The sequence below is a fragment of the Stigmatopora argus genome, chromosome 17, assembly GCF_051989625.1.
Source record: "Stigmatopora argus isolate UIUO_Sarg chromosome 17, RoL_Sarg_1.0, whole genome shotgun sequence".
Lineage (NCBI taxonomy): Eukaryota > Metazoa > Chordata > Actinopteri > Syngnathiformes > Syngnathidae > Stigmatopora > Stigmatopora argus.
The window spans coordinates 9021277-9038239 of NC_135403.1; the positions used below are offsets into that span (position 1 = coordinate 9021277).

General features: G+C 43.9%; 2 protein-coding genes and 1 long non-coding RNA gene across 3 annotated transcripts; 2 read left to right on the forward strand and 1 right to left on the reverse strand.

The window, feature by feature from the left end:
- Nucleotides 1-9: 9 nt before the first annotated feature.
- On the reverse strand, nucleotides 10-11305 carry trpc1 (transient receptor potential cation channel, subfamily C, member 1). The gene is made up of 13 exons (XM_077624778.1): nucleotides 10834-11305; nucleotides 9711-9865; nucleotides 9180-9281; nucleotides 8888-9090; nucleotides 8180-8311; nucleotides 7745-7940; nucleotides 6615-6951; nucleotides 4108-4247; nucleotides 3640-3789; nucleotides 2261-2445; nucleotides 1983-2184; nucleotides 1656-1850; nucleotides 10-413 (listed from the first exon to the last, which is right to left on the reverse strand). Exons 1-13 carry the CDS (start codon nucleotides 10997-10999, stop codon nucleotides 186-188), a joined length of 2391 nt encoding a protein of 796 aa, XP_077480904.1. The 5' UTR covers nucleotides 11000-11305; the 3' UTR covers nucleotides 10-185.
- On the forward strand, nucleotides 7573-11496 carry LOC144092026 (uncharacterized). The gene is made up of 2 exons (XR_013305954.1): nucleotides 7573-7963; nucleotides 10845-11496. It is a non-coding gene; the product is annotated as an uncharacterized LOC144092026 (long non-coding RNA).
- Nucleotides 11497-12515: 1019 nt separating this feature from the next.
- On the forward strand, nucleotides 12516-15081 carry chst2b (carbohydrate (N-acetylglucosamine-6-O) sulfotransferase 2b). Its single transcript, XM_077624783.1, has one exon. The coding sequence runs from the start codon at nucleotides 13039-13041 to the stop codon at nucleotides 14434-14436; it is 1398 nt and encodes a 465-aa protein (XP_077480909.1). The 5' UTR covers nucleotides 12516-13038; the 3' UTR covers nucleotides 14437-15081.
- The last annotated feature ends 1882 nt before the right edge of the window (nucleotides 15082-16963 follow it).

Here is a 16963-nt window from a genome sequence, read left to right on the forward strand (position 1 = left end):
ACATAGGGAAATGTTTGCATAAATATTTATTAACTTTTCTGTCCAAAACAATGGCTTTCTTTCTTTACAAAAACATGACACTACGTTGATATTGTTTCTATTTGGCTTCAGTCAGTCTGTCTTTTCCTCTTGTAGAGTAAATGAGTAGCAGGAAAAGGGATGTCAAGAGGAATCGTAAAAGGTTTCTAGCTCCTGGGGTAGAACATGGCGTATTTGGAGGTACGGAAGCCCAACAGGTCCCGCATCTCATTGCGAAATTTGGACAGGTCCTGGCGCAGGTCGTTGAGGTTCTCCACAGTGGCCTGGTCAGTGCTTTGCATCTTCTGCCGTGTGGAGGTCAGGTAGCGGTGCACCAGACAGCACATGATCTTCTGGTAGTTCTCATCACGCTTTTGCTTCAGGTTCTTCCATTCCTTTGTGTGAGAGGATGTAATACTTACAGTAGACATAATAACTGCCAGGATCAAAATATTGTTTGGTTTTAACAGACTATTTTTAAGTCGACATGAATAACATGTGTAATTGCGCACTAGTCTCGTCTTCTCTGCGCACAGCAAATCATATGGAGCGCACAAAATAAAATCCCAATTTTCTTTTTTTTTTTTTATCTTTTTTTTTTAGCTACCACTCATCCGCTGGTCCGCCCCATTCATAGATATTAATCATTACATTTTATTATTACTAAATAATTTATGTGTAGTAGACATGCACCTGCTTATGGCAGGTGTGATACTTGATGATGTTGCTCACACCGGTACTCAGTGTGCTCAGGGAGGTTGTCTTTCTGCCCAGACAAACAAAAAATTAGAGGGAACATTGGCCCTGTTTGCATCCTGCGCTAGCTGTCCACCTAATTTAGGAGTTCTGGTGATCTAGTTTATTTGTCGTCAGATTTACAAGCTTTAACTCGGATGATTTTTTGTCTTGTGAATGTTCATTTGAGTTGAGTAGATAGTGCACAGGTCTTCACGTGTTTTATTGCCACTATCAATTACATTTTTATATCAAATTAAACTAAAGAAAACCTTCCGGCAGCAATTAACATTTTCTTACAAAAGTCTGATCGGTTACTTCTAGCACACAAAAGGTCTCACAAAACTAGTATAGATGTTACAATCTTGTACCTATTTAAGCAACGGATATCGTCTCATGTGGCAGGTTTGACAAGAAGAAGCAGAAAGTAACGATGTAGACCAAGGGTGTCAGACTCGGGTTGGTTCGCAGGCCGCGTTAACGTCAACTTGATTTCAGGCGGGCCAGACCATTTTAGATATAATATTTAGATATTTTTTTATAAATGGATTAAAAACCCTGAATATTCATTTTTTATAGATCTAAAACAATGTTTATTTTAGCTTTTTTAAATATATTTTTAGATTTTACAAAATGATTTTTGAACTAAAAACAGAAAAAAATGATTAAAAAATTACAATTATTGATTTAAAAGGGGGAAAATCAGGAAATTTAATATACATCTATATTCTTCATTTTAATTTGATCCTAAAACAGAAAGTCAGCACTCAAGATTTACTTTCCCGGGCCACACAAAATGATGCGGCGGGCCAAATTTGGGCCCCCGGGCCGCCACTTTGACACATGTGATGTAGACTATAAATCCTGCGTGTGTTTGACACGAAATAGGTTATAATTCTCACCTTGAGGCTGTTCTGTCTCTTGACTCTTCCCTTAGACGTGTGCGAACAGATCCATTTGCTCATGCTGGTGAGCAGATAACAGACGGTCTTAGGCGATGGCAGGATGTTGAACGGAGGCGGCATTGTACACTTATCATCAAAGTAGCTAAGCCACAGTTTGGCCCGGGCAAACTTCCACTCTTTGTCCTCATGGTTCTGATAAACAATTACAGCAGACACAATATTCACAGGCAATCGTCAGTAATCAATGTACTAGTTCTGTTTGAAAGCTTGCATTTGGAGCCCAAAATGGACAGTCTGAAGCTGCTTGTTAAGTGCGACACTCACAGCAATTTGCCTGAAGCTTTTATGGAGCATGGCCACTAACAGCTTGGTCAGTACAATGACCACCACAATGTTGTAGGTTCCTATTATCAGGGCGCCCACAAAGGAGCGCAGTTCCTCAGTGTAGCTGATGCGTGTGACGAAGAGCGCCACGTGAGCCAGTGAGAAGATGTACCAAAAGAGGGCGTAGCAGGTACCCATGAAGCTGCGAGAATAGAATAACATACAATAAATCATCTCCCCTAACAAAATTCTCATGAGGAACTTAGCCAAAGACGTACGTGTGGAACGCGTCGTTGCTCTGCTGTTGGCAGAAAATGCCCTGGCAGTCGCTAGGCGGATTTTTCTCTGGGTCTTTCTGGTCTTTTCCGTAGAGCTGAGTGAGCCCGATGGTGAATGAGAACAAGACGAGAAGAAAAAGGCCCAGAAACTTGCCAAACTCCTGCAACATCTGACCCATGGAGATCTGGTGAGAAAAAGAATTTAGTTGAACTTGAATAACAATGTTTTTCATAGCTCCAGAGGCCATCAAAATAATAACTATTTTTTCCCCCCTTGGACACTGATTTTTCTCCCACAATCACCCTTTATATATTTTCTTTATCCGCTACCTAGAATCTCAGTTCCACGAGGACGTAAAAAATCATGGGAGCCCTCCCCTGTTGACCCTTCTTTGACACCATGACCATATGGTTCTGTTATTCCAGGAAACTGTTCCTCTTTCCATTTTCCTATAGATTCCAAGTACTGTCCTTGTGGTTGGGGAGTACAGTCATACGGTGAACATTTTCTCAAGGTGCCTAGCATTGAAAAGGTTTGCATACCTTTGGATCGTAGGATTTTGCGTCCTGAGCTACCGCGTTCATCTTGTTTGTACGGTTTTCACATCGGGCAGCCAGCCAGGCTCCGTCGAGATACCGCGGCTCCGAAATTAACTACACTGGGAGTATTTAACGGTGACAGGAGCTCACCATATGAAGCGAGATGTTTGTCAAAACCACTAAGCAAACACTGTGGCCGTTTGCACACCTTGAGACTTCCCACATATGTTTTAGGTGTTCTGATTTAGAATACTTTGCAACATATTTTAGTTCAGTTAAACACTTTCTTGTATCTGTCCATGCACATGTACTGTAAATGTAGACTCAGTCTTTCCAACTTCAGTCCGTTGAATCAGCGGGACAATTATTGGAAGGACAGAATGAGAGAAAACCTTCCTTACACGACTAAGTCACACGTGGTAATGCGTGGGCATCCACTTTTCCATTTGGTCCAGACAGAAAAATGATGTCACAATTACCGAAAAGGCTGAGGTTAGTGTAACAATAAATAGGTGGAGTGCACTAATAAGTCAGATGACCACAAACATGAAAGTCTAACTTGACTGGAAGCAGAAATCACACAATTTTCTGTCTGTCAGACGGCTTGTGATGAAATAAAAACGGAAGAATGGACATCGAAAAAAATATATTCCTATCAAAAACATGAGTCTTTGCTTCACTCACACCGTGGGCGTTAAAAAACCCATTTTCATAATCTCGCCATTTCAAAAGGATGACATAACGGCATTTTCAGAGCTGTTGTTTCACAGCTTGCCCATCCATCACTGCAATCCCACACACTAACACCTATTTAAAAAGAAAAGAAAATGTTTTCCTACCTGAAGTGGCCCCAGAATGGAGCTGGTAGTGTACATAAAGAAGAGGCGCAAATAGCTGAGAACATTGGCAAAGGCAAACAGGCCCTCAGCCACAAGGATGGGATGAAAGGCGTCCCATTTCTTCCTCTCGGTCTCCCCGACATTATTGAACTGCAAAAGAAAGGCAAACATCTAAAAATATGACCCCACTTTTCTTCCAGGGTGCAAACTGTGAATGTACCCTGATTCCTAATCTGGAACATACATAATCCAGAGAATGCTACTTTCAGAGGATGATATAAATCTGAAATAATTCCCTTTTTTATTTGCTTGCATACTAATAGTTAGTCCAGGTTTCAGCAACGTTAAAAAACAGTGTGAAAAGTGCTATAAATCTCGATCCCTATTGTATTTCCCAAAAAGTGTATATGAGTGATTTCAATCCTAACCCAGGGAAAATATTTTAACAAGTGATATTTATACGTTTACCTTGCTGTTTGCAACTATCTTGAGGGCGAAGGTAGCTAGGTAAAGGGAATTCATGACAAAGCTCAGCTGATTCCTGGACTCGTCCAAGAAATCTTCCAGTCCCTCGTACCACAAACGCTTCACATCGGACCACACCATTCCTGCATGACACATAACAATTTTGCATGTAAATACACATACTTCAATTCCCTTTTCATCCATGTTCACATCTACAGACAATTTAGAATTCCTACTGGAGCAATAGAATGGCCAAAGAAAATAATAATTCAGGCACATCTATGATGGGCGTTTACCTAATTTGGCATTTTCTCCCTGTTTTAATGTTATCTACAGGAAACTGGATTTGAATGCTTGGTCACGTCTGCTATTGTTCCACACACTTTTTTGTCAATAAGTTGAGCAACCAAGGCTACATTTGTTTTGTCTGCTTTTTGAGGGAAAGGAGGGATTTTTTTTCAGGCGGAAGGAAAGTGGAAGTGCACACACCCATGGGGGATTCAGTGACACACACATGCACATGTTTGCTTCATCCGATTTAGCCATTAATGAGCAGCATGTGACTCGATGGAAAAGCAAATGCGGTGAACAGGGAGGAGTGATGAAAAGTAGAACATTACAAAGCACATCAGCAAACACTGCATACGACGCATGGATGAACTTTTAGCACCGGTTCACACGTGGTTTTCTAGAACGGATTCTTGTTCGTTTGGATAGGTAGGTTGTAGTTACAATTGGAATACATGTTAAGATTTTTAATGGATTTTCCTCTCTGTTTCAGAAATGAAATGTTGGTTGTACTTCCATAGCAAAAAAATATACAAATCCTGTGTGTGCAGTCGATTGGTCGCCGGTCTTTTGGTTGCCGTCTTTTGGTCGCCGGTCTTTTGGTCGCCCGGACCGCGACAACGGGCGACCAAAAGACCGGCGACAAAACAAGGTAAAACAACACGGTCTACGCATCAATAAAAGCCAACAATGGCCCTGAGCAGTTTCACTGAGCGGACGTGTGAGTGTATAAGAGTTTGTATGTCCATGAGTTGTCCCTTTAAGAAGGGACGTCAGTCAGGGTCTTAACAAGTTCTCCAACAGAACACAATAAAAGTCCGGGAAATTTGGAGCTTTTCTTTAGCCTAATAATTAATAGGGCATTAAGTATGACTAAATAATAATTCACAGTTTGTATTTAGGGAATTTGAGCAACGATTTAAATGGTAATTATCAATAACCTTCCGGGCGACCAAAAGATCGGCGACCAATCGACCCTGTACCCAAATACTGTAGCCTCGACTTGAAGGGCTTATCAGTGGCAGAGCCGTATGATCGGGGATTGCAACTGCCACGAGTTACGACTCGCCGACCAATGAGCTGCCGCTTGGTTGCTGCAGAATTCTGCAAGCGTGAGTCAAACTATCACCGCTGAGAAGGCAGCGAGCCATTCCAGCAATTCAACCACGGCGCTAATGGTTTCTTGGCAGCGGACAAAATGTCTCAGGATCCTCATGTGAGCTCGCGCACGTGTCGACGCTCAGCGGATGTTGATTTGGTGAAAGCAGGCACTCTGTCGTTCGGTATTAAAGGCGGATGTTTCTTGTGATGGGATTATGGACGCAGACAGGATGGGCCTGCTGGACTTCAGCCAGGCTCATGACATAGACATCTCATTTACACTCCACTAGGAAATTCAAATTAGGATATGATAGGCCTTTTTCCCTATTCTGAAAAGAATCAACAGTTATGTACTTGGAGGAATTTGGACATTAAAGTTTAGAAAGCTAATGCTTGTGTTGACATTAAGATGACGTCATCTATGTACGCACAAATCAGGGCACCAAATCAAGGCATTTGAGGGATAAGTCAACACATTGAAAAGACGTGTATATCCAAGTTAAGACATTTTTAAGGGTTTGAGTAAATGTCAAATCTAAAACTGCAGGTTTGTGACAAACGAGCAATACAAGTAATACTACTGTGATGTCATTACGTCAAGGGGGGCCGGACCATTTTAGATATAATATTTAGATTTATTTTATAAATGCATTAAAAGAACTGGATCAAAAGTCCTGAATATTCCGTTTTTTATAGATCTAAAACAATGTTTATTTGAGCTTTTTTTTCTTAGTAAGGGAAAATCTCTTTTAATCATTATGTTCCATATCAAAGTGGAAAACAAAAAATATTTTTATATATTTTTAGATTTTACAAAATGATTTTTGAACTAAAAACAGAAAAAAATGGATTAAAATAATTTCAATTATTGATTTAAAAGGGGGAAAATCAGTAAATATAATGTATATCTATAATCTTCATTTTAATTTGATCGTAAAACAGAAAGTCGGCACTCATGATTTACTTTCCCGGGCCACACAAAATGATGCAGCGGGCCAGATTTGGCCCCCGGGCCGCCACTTTGACACCTGTGAATTATATAATTCATGCACAGACAAACCTGACAACGAGAGCTATGACAGATGACCAAGACACAAAAGTAATTCGCATTTGGTACCTACCCATGATCCAGAGGATTAGCAGATAGTCTACCATCTCAAGTGCAGGACCCATGGTGTTCTTCTTGTCCTCGTTGTAGACCAGCGAGTAGAGGTTGAGCAGGAGCAAGAAGGTGAAGTAGGAGGCGCTGTGGATGATGAACTTGACAAAGGGAGTGTGAATGATCTGGCCCACGCGGGATCGCGGCACCAGCAAGTAGCACACGGACAGCAGGGGCCACAGCATGGCCACGCTTAGCACTGTGGCAATCTTCAGGCAGGTGTGCTTGCGCCTATAGCTGGCCGTCTCGCCGAACCACACCGTGTTGAGGAACTGCTGACAGTTGGACTGAGACACGAACTGGAAAATACATCAAATCATTTTGAGACTTCCCAAACCTCCCACATTCGAAAACAATGTTATTGGCCAGCAAGGACATTTATAAGGGTAAAGAGTAGTAGCTCATAGCACAAATCCTTATGGTAGATGCTAAATCTAATAGATTAAAGAGGACTGCAAGCAGTTGAGCCCAAGCTTGGAGGTTAAAAGGTTAAAATACTTTTTACGTCCCATGATTCACACTGGCTAAAATTAGCTGACCTCCATTAGTTCATAGAAATATTACTGCTCACTTGGGCTTTGCATCCAATGCATCCAATGTAGGGAATGTAGGTAAGTGCCATCTAAGTCCTTTCTCAGTACTTGTTTTTTTTAAATTTTTATTTGGTGCAAAAAATGCCAGACAATATCAATCAAGATCAAGGAAGACCAATCGGTTCTCACCAAAAGTCATTTCAAAAAACTTTGGGTGAGAAGCAAACAAGGCTCTGGATTGGTCGATCCCATCAAAATCAATCATCCATCAATCCATTTTCTAAATACCTAGAGAAACTGCCAAAGAAGCAACAACATTCACTTTGAGAGGCGTAAGATCATGTGACAATACTTGAGAATTTTTAAGATGGGAAATTTTAAGCACCTCTATGAGGAATTTTCATGATAATGTTTCCCAAACTTTTTTTTTTTAACACAAGCGCCAGTTATAATTTAGCAGCTGTAAATCATCCAACAGCAGCCAAGACAAGAATTTCTCATGCGGAGAAAAGCGTGGCATAAACATGTGAGAAGCAGCTGCTCAAGTTGCCCGACTGACCTCTTTCTGATTGTATTTGATGGCCAGTTTGAGGCGGCTGAGGTTCATCCGCTCTTCCAGGAGTCCCCGCTTATCCGTGGAATCTTCATTGGACGTGTGGTTGAGGATGACTTCCAGTTCTCTGGAGTTCCGAGCCTGAGCCAGTAGATCCTTGGCGAACATCTTGCACTGCTTAGCCAGCTCCTCATAGTCGTTCCTGCATTTGTGAAACACCAACAAGTAAGTGAGACGATTTTTGTGCTTGTGACTAATCCACTGTTTCTAATATTTTTTTTAGATATCTTTGCTCGAATGTAAGTATTTCTTTTTCTGACAAAGTTGCAACTTTGCACCCAACATACTGTTTTACCTTCAGTTAGGACTTGAATTATTTCCGTAACTGACCACTAAGTCTATTTACTTGTATGCAACCTCCGTGTTCCGACTAACAAGCACCTGAACTCCACCTCCACCAGGCTGAGTTCCCTGAGATCCGTACTCAGCTCGAAGGCCCTAAGGATGGGATCTTCTTCGGTTAGCATGATGAGGGAAGGGCTGGCCAGGCAACGGTAAATGTCCAGGCGGAACCTATCGCCAGAGAGAGATGGGAAAGTGAGGTTGCGAGGCACAAAAACTGAAAAAAAGTGTTCTTCTGTATGTACGCACCCACAGACTAATGTCCCTATTTTGACCGGTCAACAAAGAACTGATTGAAAACTTGACCGGACGTTTTGTCGAAAGACGTTTGGTCCCCGGACGTTTGGTCCTCGGACGTTTGGTAGAACGGCCGTTTGGTAGAACGGACGTTTGGTAGAACGGACGTTTGGTCGACCGGACGTTTGGTAGAACGGACGTTTGGTCGCCGGGTTCGCTCACTGTCAAATTATGTCAGAGAGTTTACTGTTGATATTTTGATATTAGATATTTTAGATATTAAACTAACTCTCTCTCTCATGATTATAATTTTGAGAGCTGATTTCAACAGTAACAACCCGGCGACCAAACGTCCGTTCTACCAAATGTCCGGTCAACCAGACGTCCGGTCGACCAAACGTCCGGTCGACCAAACATCCGTTCTACCAAACGTCCGGGGACCAAACGTCTTTCGACGAAACGTCCGAGTACCGATTGAAAAACACACATAATGATAATCTGGTCGAATACCTGGAGTGCCGCAAACTGTCCTTCTTGTTTTTGGCGTTGCAGAGGGTGCATTCGCAGCCTACAGCGTGCGGCCGTGGTAGCGAGATGTCCTGTTTCAGTAACATGGTCAGGATCTCGTAGTTATTCCTGTGGGCCGCCAGAATGACTGGAGCCACATCCATGGTTGTGGAATACTCAGGATTCTGGATTCGCTGCATCAGTTTCTATGAGGTTAAAAGGAAATGTGAATGAACAAAGGCAAAGTATTTTTTATTTTTTTTGCCAGGACAGTGCTTTCTCTTCAAGGACTCACAGCCATGGAGGGCTTGGATGCACGCCTGGGTCTGTGGTTGAGGAGGATGTCCACAGCTCCCACCACTTCCGAGTCTATGGCTACCAGCAGCGCGTCGGTAGCCTGTGAGGAAATAAAGCTGACACGGTGCCAAAAACAAAAGCAACTACATGCAGTACATTTAATGTTTGGACCATAAGACTGTACCTTGGTCCCTAGACATACGCCAGTCAAAATTGGGCTCTTCCAAATAGTATTTCCTTTTCTCTTCCTATTCTAAGTGGGTTTTTGAACATTCATTCATCCACCCAGAACATCCTTTTCCTTCAATTCCAGTTCCCAAGGTCTAAATGTACTCTTCAGAACATAGCTTTCTTCCCTCTCATGGCCTCCTCCCTCTCTCAGAACGGATTTTACTCACGCATCCTTCCAATATCAGCTACACAACCATTGCAAGGGACTGTGGGTGTTCGAGAATACTCAACATTGACCTGTTGTTCATATTAAATAAACACTCCACGATAGGAAGGCCTGTTTGCGCGTGTTTACTACCTGGCAACCATGCTCGAGTAGAAGCTGCAGGATGTCAAGATTCTCATTCTCGATGGCGATGGTGACGGCGTCGCGGCCCAGCACGTCAACGCTATTGACGTTGAGTTCACCGTGTCTGTTCTCCTCCAGCAGCTTCTTCACCATGTAGTAGTCACCTGTGGACCCAGAAAGTGCCGAGTAGACCGAGGCTAGAACCACCCACTAGGGGGCTTGGTTAAAGACTAACCCTTGTTTACAGTAACATCTCCCACAAATGGCTGCTACAGTTCTGGTCCTTGTTTGTAGACTTTATATGGTCACAGTTGCTGTTTTGTGTCATGCCTGTCACAGAAGCGTCCACATGCCTTTGTTGTTTTATCCTTTCTTTGGATAAAACATGGGGTGGCTGTTGTACTCAAACGAACAGATGGGTCAAGTTTTTTTATTAAATTTGTGTATGTGAACTGGTATATTTAATGTTAGGTTCAATAAAAACTATAATGACCAATGACAAATGTACAAATAGATATTTATGAATTAAAATAATTTCCCTATAATTGGCTGGCCATCAATTCAGGGTGTCTGTCCGCCACCTGGTGCCCAAAGTCAGTTGGGATAGGCTCCAGCACCCCCCATGTGCCCTGTGAGGATACGGGCTACAGAAAATGAATGAATGAAAGTTATTTCTATTAAGTAATTATGGAAAACAGTTGGCTACGATGTATAGATTAGATGTAAAAGGGCTATTTCCCAATGTTTGAAATTATTTTTTAAATCCCATCGATCTATTAAAAGCTAAAAATGAGCAGATTTTTCTTATCTAAAAAAATGAAATAGACAAATCACAGATTTGTGTATTTATAGACCTGCAATCATACTTGGAATTTGATTCACTTTACCGACTTATTCCTTTTTTAAATGTACTTATTTTATTACCTTGAACGTTTATGTTACATTTCAAATCAATTAAGGATATATACACTTATCTAACTCATATTTTTCCCTAGATTTTAGCATGCCATCCTTTGCAACCAAATCAAATGCATCTCGGAATGCTTCAAACAAACAATGGAAATATTTATCCTGTCATTCCTCCATCAGCACTGCAAAAATATGTTCACATAGATTTATGTGCAGCACCGACCTTTCTCGCAGGCCAGCAGAAAGAGCTTCTCGTCCAGCGTGGTCTCCTCCTTCACCTCCCTGACGTCTTTCAGGGCGAAGAATTTATCCGGGGAGGATGCGTCCGTGCCCTGGTACAGAGCTGCCATCACGACGGAGAGCGAGCAGGGCCAAACACTGACGTGCATATCCCCCCCACGACTGATGAGGATCTCGGCGGGGTCTCTCAGGGCAGCCTTTTGTCGCAAGCGCGTCGTGGTGCGACCATCACAATGTCAACGCTCGTCCAAAACTCGACCGACGTCAAACGGAGGCGAAGAAGTTGCGGTCGGGGCTTTTGGAAGAAGACAAGACAAGCGCCGTGTTTGCATGCGCCATCATTGGAGGTCGAGGAGAAGCTCGGTGGTCCTGATGCTGCTGCTTCTACATCTGAGTGATGGGGACGAGGCTCCTACTGCGCACGCGCCATTCCCGAGCTCCCGATTAGATAACAAAGTACCCTTTTCACTGCAGCTTTCCACTTTGGCAGCAAAATACCGTAATACCCCCCTTCCCTAACTGAAGTGTAAATCCATATTTATATATTTAGTGTGTGCGCACAATGTATGCATTTTACCTAACAACATTTCAATTAGTACACCACTAAAATTTAGAGTGTCAAAATGATTAAATCGTATTTCTAGTCTATAGGTCTTGTTAAAATCATTTGCAATGGCTGTAATGATCAGCAGAGGGCAGTGCGCACAAATATTAGATTACAATTGTTTTGCATGAAATCAGGGGACTAAAAACATGACACATGAAGTGTGTTTGCTCACTAAAAAGCTACATGGAAAATCTGAGCAAGCCCAAACATGATGGGAGTTGTCATCCAGCAATTGAGCATGCTGCGACAAGACTGAAACATGGAAGGGGTCGCTCAGAGGCGGTTCTGGTTAATTTTGCAGCCTGGATGGGTTTTTCCCCTTTTTACACATTAAATTATGTTCTAGATGGAAATATCCTTGACCTTTCAAATGTTCTGAGCACCCAGCACACACAATTTTTGGATGAAATGAAACTGTAAGGGTGAGGGTTTATTCCTGAATAATATCATATATGTAAAAAATGACACCTTGCATCTACTTTAAGGGTATAGTATTGCATTTCAGCACTGCTTATAAAGTGCTTGGCTTCAATGGAAAGGCCCAAATAAAAAAATCCAAATAATTAGTTTCAGTGGGAAAAAACAATGGAGGTAACTTGTTGCTAGAGCCAATTAGAGGCAAACAAATGTTGATCTGGGTAGCAATAGCAACCGTTTACCAGAAAGCCGGAGAGAACAGAGGATTTGTCGCCAGTGAAATGCAGTGCACACAAAACAATGGTTTCCATCCCTGCAGGGCACAAAACACACAACCATTAACACTTACTCACAACTTGCATATTTCATGAGAGAATTCCTTAATTATTGTTCAAGTCTGCTTTCAGGAATTTATAATTTATTCCCGCATCTTATTTACATGAAATTTGAGGGGAAAAAACGCACAAAGAGACGCGGATTTGACTTGTTTTATTAGCCAGGGACGTCACCACAATTGTCGGACTAGCGGCCAGATGAGCCAATCGGATTTTGAGCGAAGGTCGTGACGTCATTTAACTGACCAATGGGGTTAATTTGTGGGCCGAGTTTCACCGTTAGCTTCAAATTGCATGTGACCAGTGTGTGCATTCGCCAAACGGCAGTGGGACGAGGAGAGGAATCGGTCCAACGCTCTTCAAGATCAACAACAATAACAACAACAAAAAGAAAAGAAAAACGACCCTAATGTGGATTTTGGCTTCTTCAGACCGGATGTGGATTGAGTGGAGGTGAGAGAGGAAAGATGTCACGGGGACTATTTGATTGTCTATTCATTTGATTGTCTGGGATGCGCATTTTTGGGAGTGGGGGAGAGAGGAAGGACGGGTCCTGCGATGAGTGCTACGCCGGGGGGAGAGTGCTCCTTCTCCGGCTCCGGCTCCACCACGGCCGTCTGGGACAATAACGACTCTCCTCCGGCGTTGCTATGAAAACGGTTGCGCAGTGCAGCGCCAAACATCATTGCTGGATTTGGAATCGGCGTGGATTACATAATCGAATCGAAAAAGGGGTGCTACCTCGTTTTTCCTTCTCCCTATCCCCCCCACGTATTGTCAATGTAAGGAGAGCTCCGCCAGGGGGCGGGGCCCGTGTGTTGGGGCACAGATGAGAGGCAAAACATATCACCCGCCGCTGAAGTTGACGGCACCCTGGGAGAAGGATGCTGGCTTCGGCAGGAAGCTCAAGACCTACAGGAACCACAGCAAGATAATCGCGCAGCCCGGCATCGTGATGAAAGTGCTGCGCAGGAAAAAGATGGTGCTGTTCGCCGCCTATTTCCTGCTCCTGGTGCTGACCATGCTCAACTTGGCCAACTACAAGTGGACCAAGGAGCCGCAGCCGTGCAGCCACCCCATGAGGGGCGCCGTCTACCAGGGGCGCTCGGACCTGCGCTACCTCTACCGCCCCTCGCTGGCCAAGAAGAGGCAGCTCATCTACGTGTTGACCACGTGGCGCTCGGGCTCGTCCTTCTTCGGTGAGCTCTTCAACCAGAACCCCGACGCGTTCTTCTTGTACGAGCCCATGTGGCACATCTGGCAGAAACTGTACCCGGGCGACGCCGTGTCCCTGCAAGGGGCGGCGCGCGACATGCTGAGCTCGCTGTACCGCTGCGACTTGTCTGTCTTTCAGCTTTACAACAGCCCCGGGGGCAAGAATTTCACCTCGCTGGGGCTGTTCGGCGCCACTTTGAACAAGGTGGTGTGCTCCTACCCGCTGTGTTCGGCCTACAGGAAGGACGTGGTGGGGATGGTGGACGACAAGGTGTGCAAAAAGTGCCCGCCGCAAAGCCTGCGACTGCTCGAAGACGAGTGCCTCAAGTACAAGACGGTGGTCATTAAAGGGGTGCGCGTTCTGGACGTCAACGTCCTCACGCCCCTGATGGAGGACCCTTCCTTGGACCTGAAGGTGATCCACCTGGTCCGAGATCCGCGGGCGGTGGCCAACTCCCGCATCAAATCGCGGCACGGACTCATCCGGGAGAACCTGCAGGTGGTCCGCAGCCGGGACCCCAAACTACGGCGGATCCCGTTCGTAGACGCCGGTCACAAGGCCAACAAGAAGGACGGCTCGGACTACCACTCCATCGGCGCCATGGAGGTGATCTGCGACCGCACCTCCCGGACGTTGAGGACGGCGTTGAACCCGCCCGCCTGGCTCAAGGGCAAGTACATGGCCGTGCGCTACGAGGACCTGGTGGACAACCCGGTGAAGACGTTGCGCTCGGTCTACCGCTTCGCCAACCTGACGGCCAACCGCGACATCGAGTCCTTCGCCCTCAACATGACCAGTGGGTCCAGCTCATCGTCCAAGCCGTTCATCGTGTCGTCTCGCAACGCCACCCAGGCGGCTAGCGCCTGGCGGACGGTGCTCAGTATCCAACAGATTAAGCAGGTCGAAGACTACTGCCACCACTCGATGGCCGTGCTGGGCTACGAGCGCGTGCGGACCGCCAACGAGGCCAAGGACCTGAGCAAATCGCTGCTGACGCACTCCAAGCTGTGAAGACGCTGCCAAAGACGGGAAGTAGTCACCTCCTTTGCGCCACGTTCGGAATGTAACGCTTTTAGAATGACATCTGCGAGGACTGCCTGTTTTTTTTTCTACATGAACACTGGATGCCATCTATTGACGGGCCTACCGCGGACACTAACGAAGGGGTTCTCAAACTCGTCGGGTCCTGTGAGACCCTCACTTTAGAATTTTGACGGAATACAAATCATGTTTGGGGAACTAAAATGTGGCCTGTTCACTTTTGAGGCAGTTTTAATGGAAAAATGGTAACCAGCCCAGATGACATCAAGGAAAACAATTATTGTATTGTTCTAGGTCTGACAGCTGTTGTTCAAATTTGGGCTTGAAAAACTGCTCTTAGTTTTTCTATATCATGTCAAATTCTCTAACTAACTATAAGATCCCAATTTTCTTTATAAAAAAACGAAACACTGTATAACGTGCTTGTTTTAAGAAAAATCGCATATTTACCTACAATGACATGAAGACAAGACTGCAATGTTTTCATAATAGTAGAAGATATGTTTGCATGTCGTAACAACAACGTAATATTAGATAAGCTGATGAGAGAAAAAACTGATGTGAATAACTGAGACCAATTTTTGATTTTTCACCCCAAAATTTGTTGAAAACAGCTGCCAGTAGATTTTCTTTCTCAAATTGCTGCCCAATGAAATATGCCTATTTGTTTGTTTTTTCTCCTATAAAAATGTTCTTTTTAAATGAGCAGACAGTGGGTTTTAAAAATGTTTAAAATTGTATTTTAACCAGGAGAAAGTCACTTTTTTATTGGTAGAAAATCACCCTAAAACTCCAATTTTTAGAGATTAAAACATTCAAATCAAGTTACAAAGTATATATGTTTCCACTTATTTTGTCTATACCACTCTATACTTGTTTTCATTATCACCCAAAATATTGTCAAAAAATATTCATTAATAATTGGTATAAAACCCAAGCAAATTTACAGGCCACAAAAAAGAAAGCCACATTAAAACAACATTATTTTATTTTACAAACAGCAAAATTGCAGGTCGTGGACCCCCGTTTGAGAACCCCTGTTTTAGTGTTCATGTGTCTTTGAAAGTGGATGTTATTTTTTTTGAATGTTAGCAAGAAAAAAACTGTTCTCAGTATCCATATCGTGTGTACAAGTAAAACTAGTGGATGAAAACATGTTTAAGGTCAAAGACAATCAATGCCATGTTTGAATAGGTGACGTCGAATTAGTTCATTTTATATTTCGATTCGTTTGTTTTCCATCTTTTGTCTTCGTGGAATGATGCACTGTGGACAATGTCTCGACCGCTGCGAAGCTGCTGAAGTCTTCGTCGTCGTCGATGTGAGCAGTCTTGTTTTCCAATGTTTACAATCGCTCGCTTTACTCTCATCCAACTCTCACGTGAGCCCCAAGGGGGAAATATCGAGTAAACAAGCAAAGAGTTATTACGCTTTTTGGCCAGTGTATTGATTTGGTATCGCACACTTTACTAACACGCCTCTTGGATGTCACTGACATTTAACACCAGACGTTGCAGTTACAGCCAGGCCCTCGCATAGATTGCCAGTAATAACATTAAACTGGGTTACACTTAATAGAAAGTGGATCAAATGTTACCAAAAAAATGATTCCACACACGGGAAGGGTCCAAATCTTTCCTTTTTAAACGAGCTACTTCTAAAGGAGGTGATTAGTGCGTAACCCTCACAAATCTGGGATCGAGGGTTCAATCCCAGGTCGGTCCTCACTGTGTGGAGTTTGCACGTTCTCTCCGGCTTGCGTGGGTTTTCTCCGGGTACTCCGATTCCCTCCCACGTCCCCAAAAACATGCTTGGTAGGCTGGTGGAACATTCTAAATTGCCCCTAGGCGTGACCGGACGTTTGGTAGAATGGACGTTTGGTAGAATGGACGTTTGGTAGAATGGACGTTTGGTAGAACGGACGTTTGGTAGAACGGACGTTTGGTAGAACGGACGTTTGGTAGAACGGACGTTTGGTAGAACGGACGTTTGGTAGAACGGACGTTTGGTAGAACGGACGTTTGGTAGAACGGACGTTTGGTAGAACGGACGTTTGGTAGAACGGACGTTTGGTAGAACGGACGTTTGGTAGAACGGACGTTTGCTAGAACGGGTTCGCATGCAATTGATCGATTTTAACATTGGGTGAATAGGGATTTAATGACTATTATTAAGGGTTAAACAAATGAAAGTCTCGTGACTCAAACCTCGGGACTCACGAACCCGTTCTAGTAAATGTCCGTTCTACCAAACGTTCGTTCTACCAAACGTCCTGTCGACCAAATGTCTGGGGACCAAACATCTTTCCACGAAACGTCCGAGTACCGCCCCCTAGGTATGAGTGTGAGTACAAATGGTTGCCCGTCTGCTTGTCTGGCCACCGATTCAGGGTGTTCATAGTTGGCTGGAATAGGCTCCAGCACCCCCTCTTGAGGATAAGCGGTTTGGAAAATGAACGAATGAATATTTCTAAATGCTGAGCTTTTTCATGGCCAGG

Coding starts and splice junctions, on each gene's coding strand:
- trpc1 (XM_077624778.1), bottom strand. CDS start 10,999: ATGCACGTCAGTGTTTGGCCCTGCTCGCTCTCCGTCGTGATGGCAGCT. Junction 9,866..10,833: donor TCTGCTGGCCTGCGAGAAAG/GTCGGTGCTGCA, acceptor CTGGGTCCACAG/GTGACTACTACATGGTGAAG. Junction 7,941..8,179: donor CTGGTGGAGGTGGAGTTCAG/GTGCTTGTTAGT, acceptor TCACAAATGCAG/GAACGACTATGAGGAGCTGG.
- chst2b (XM_077624783.1), top strand. CDS start 13,039: ATGAGAGGCAAAACATATCACCCGCCGCTGAAGTTGACGGCACCCTGG.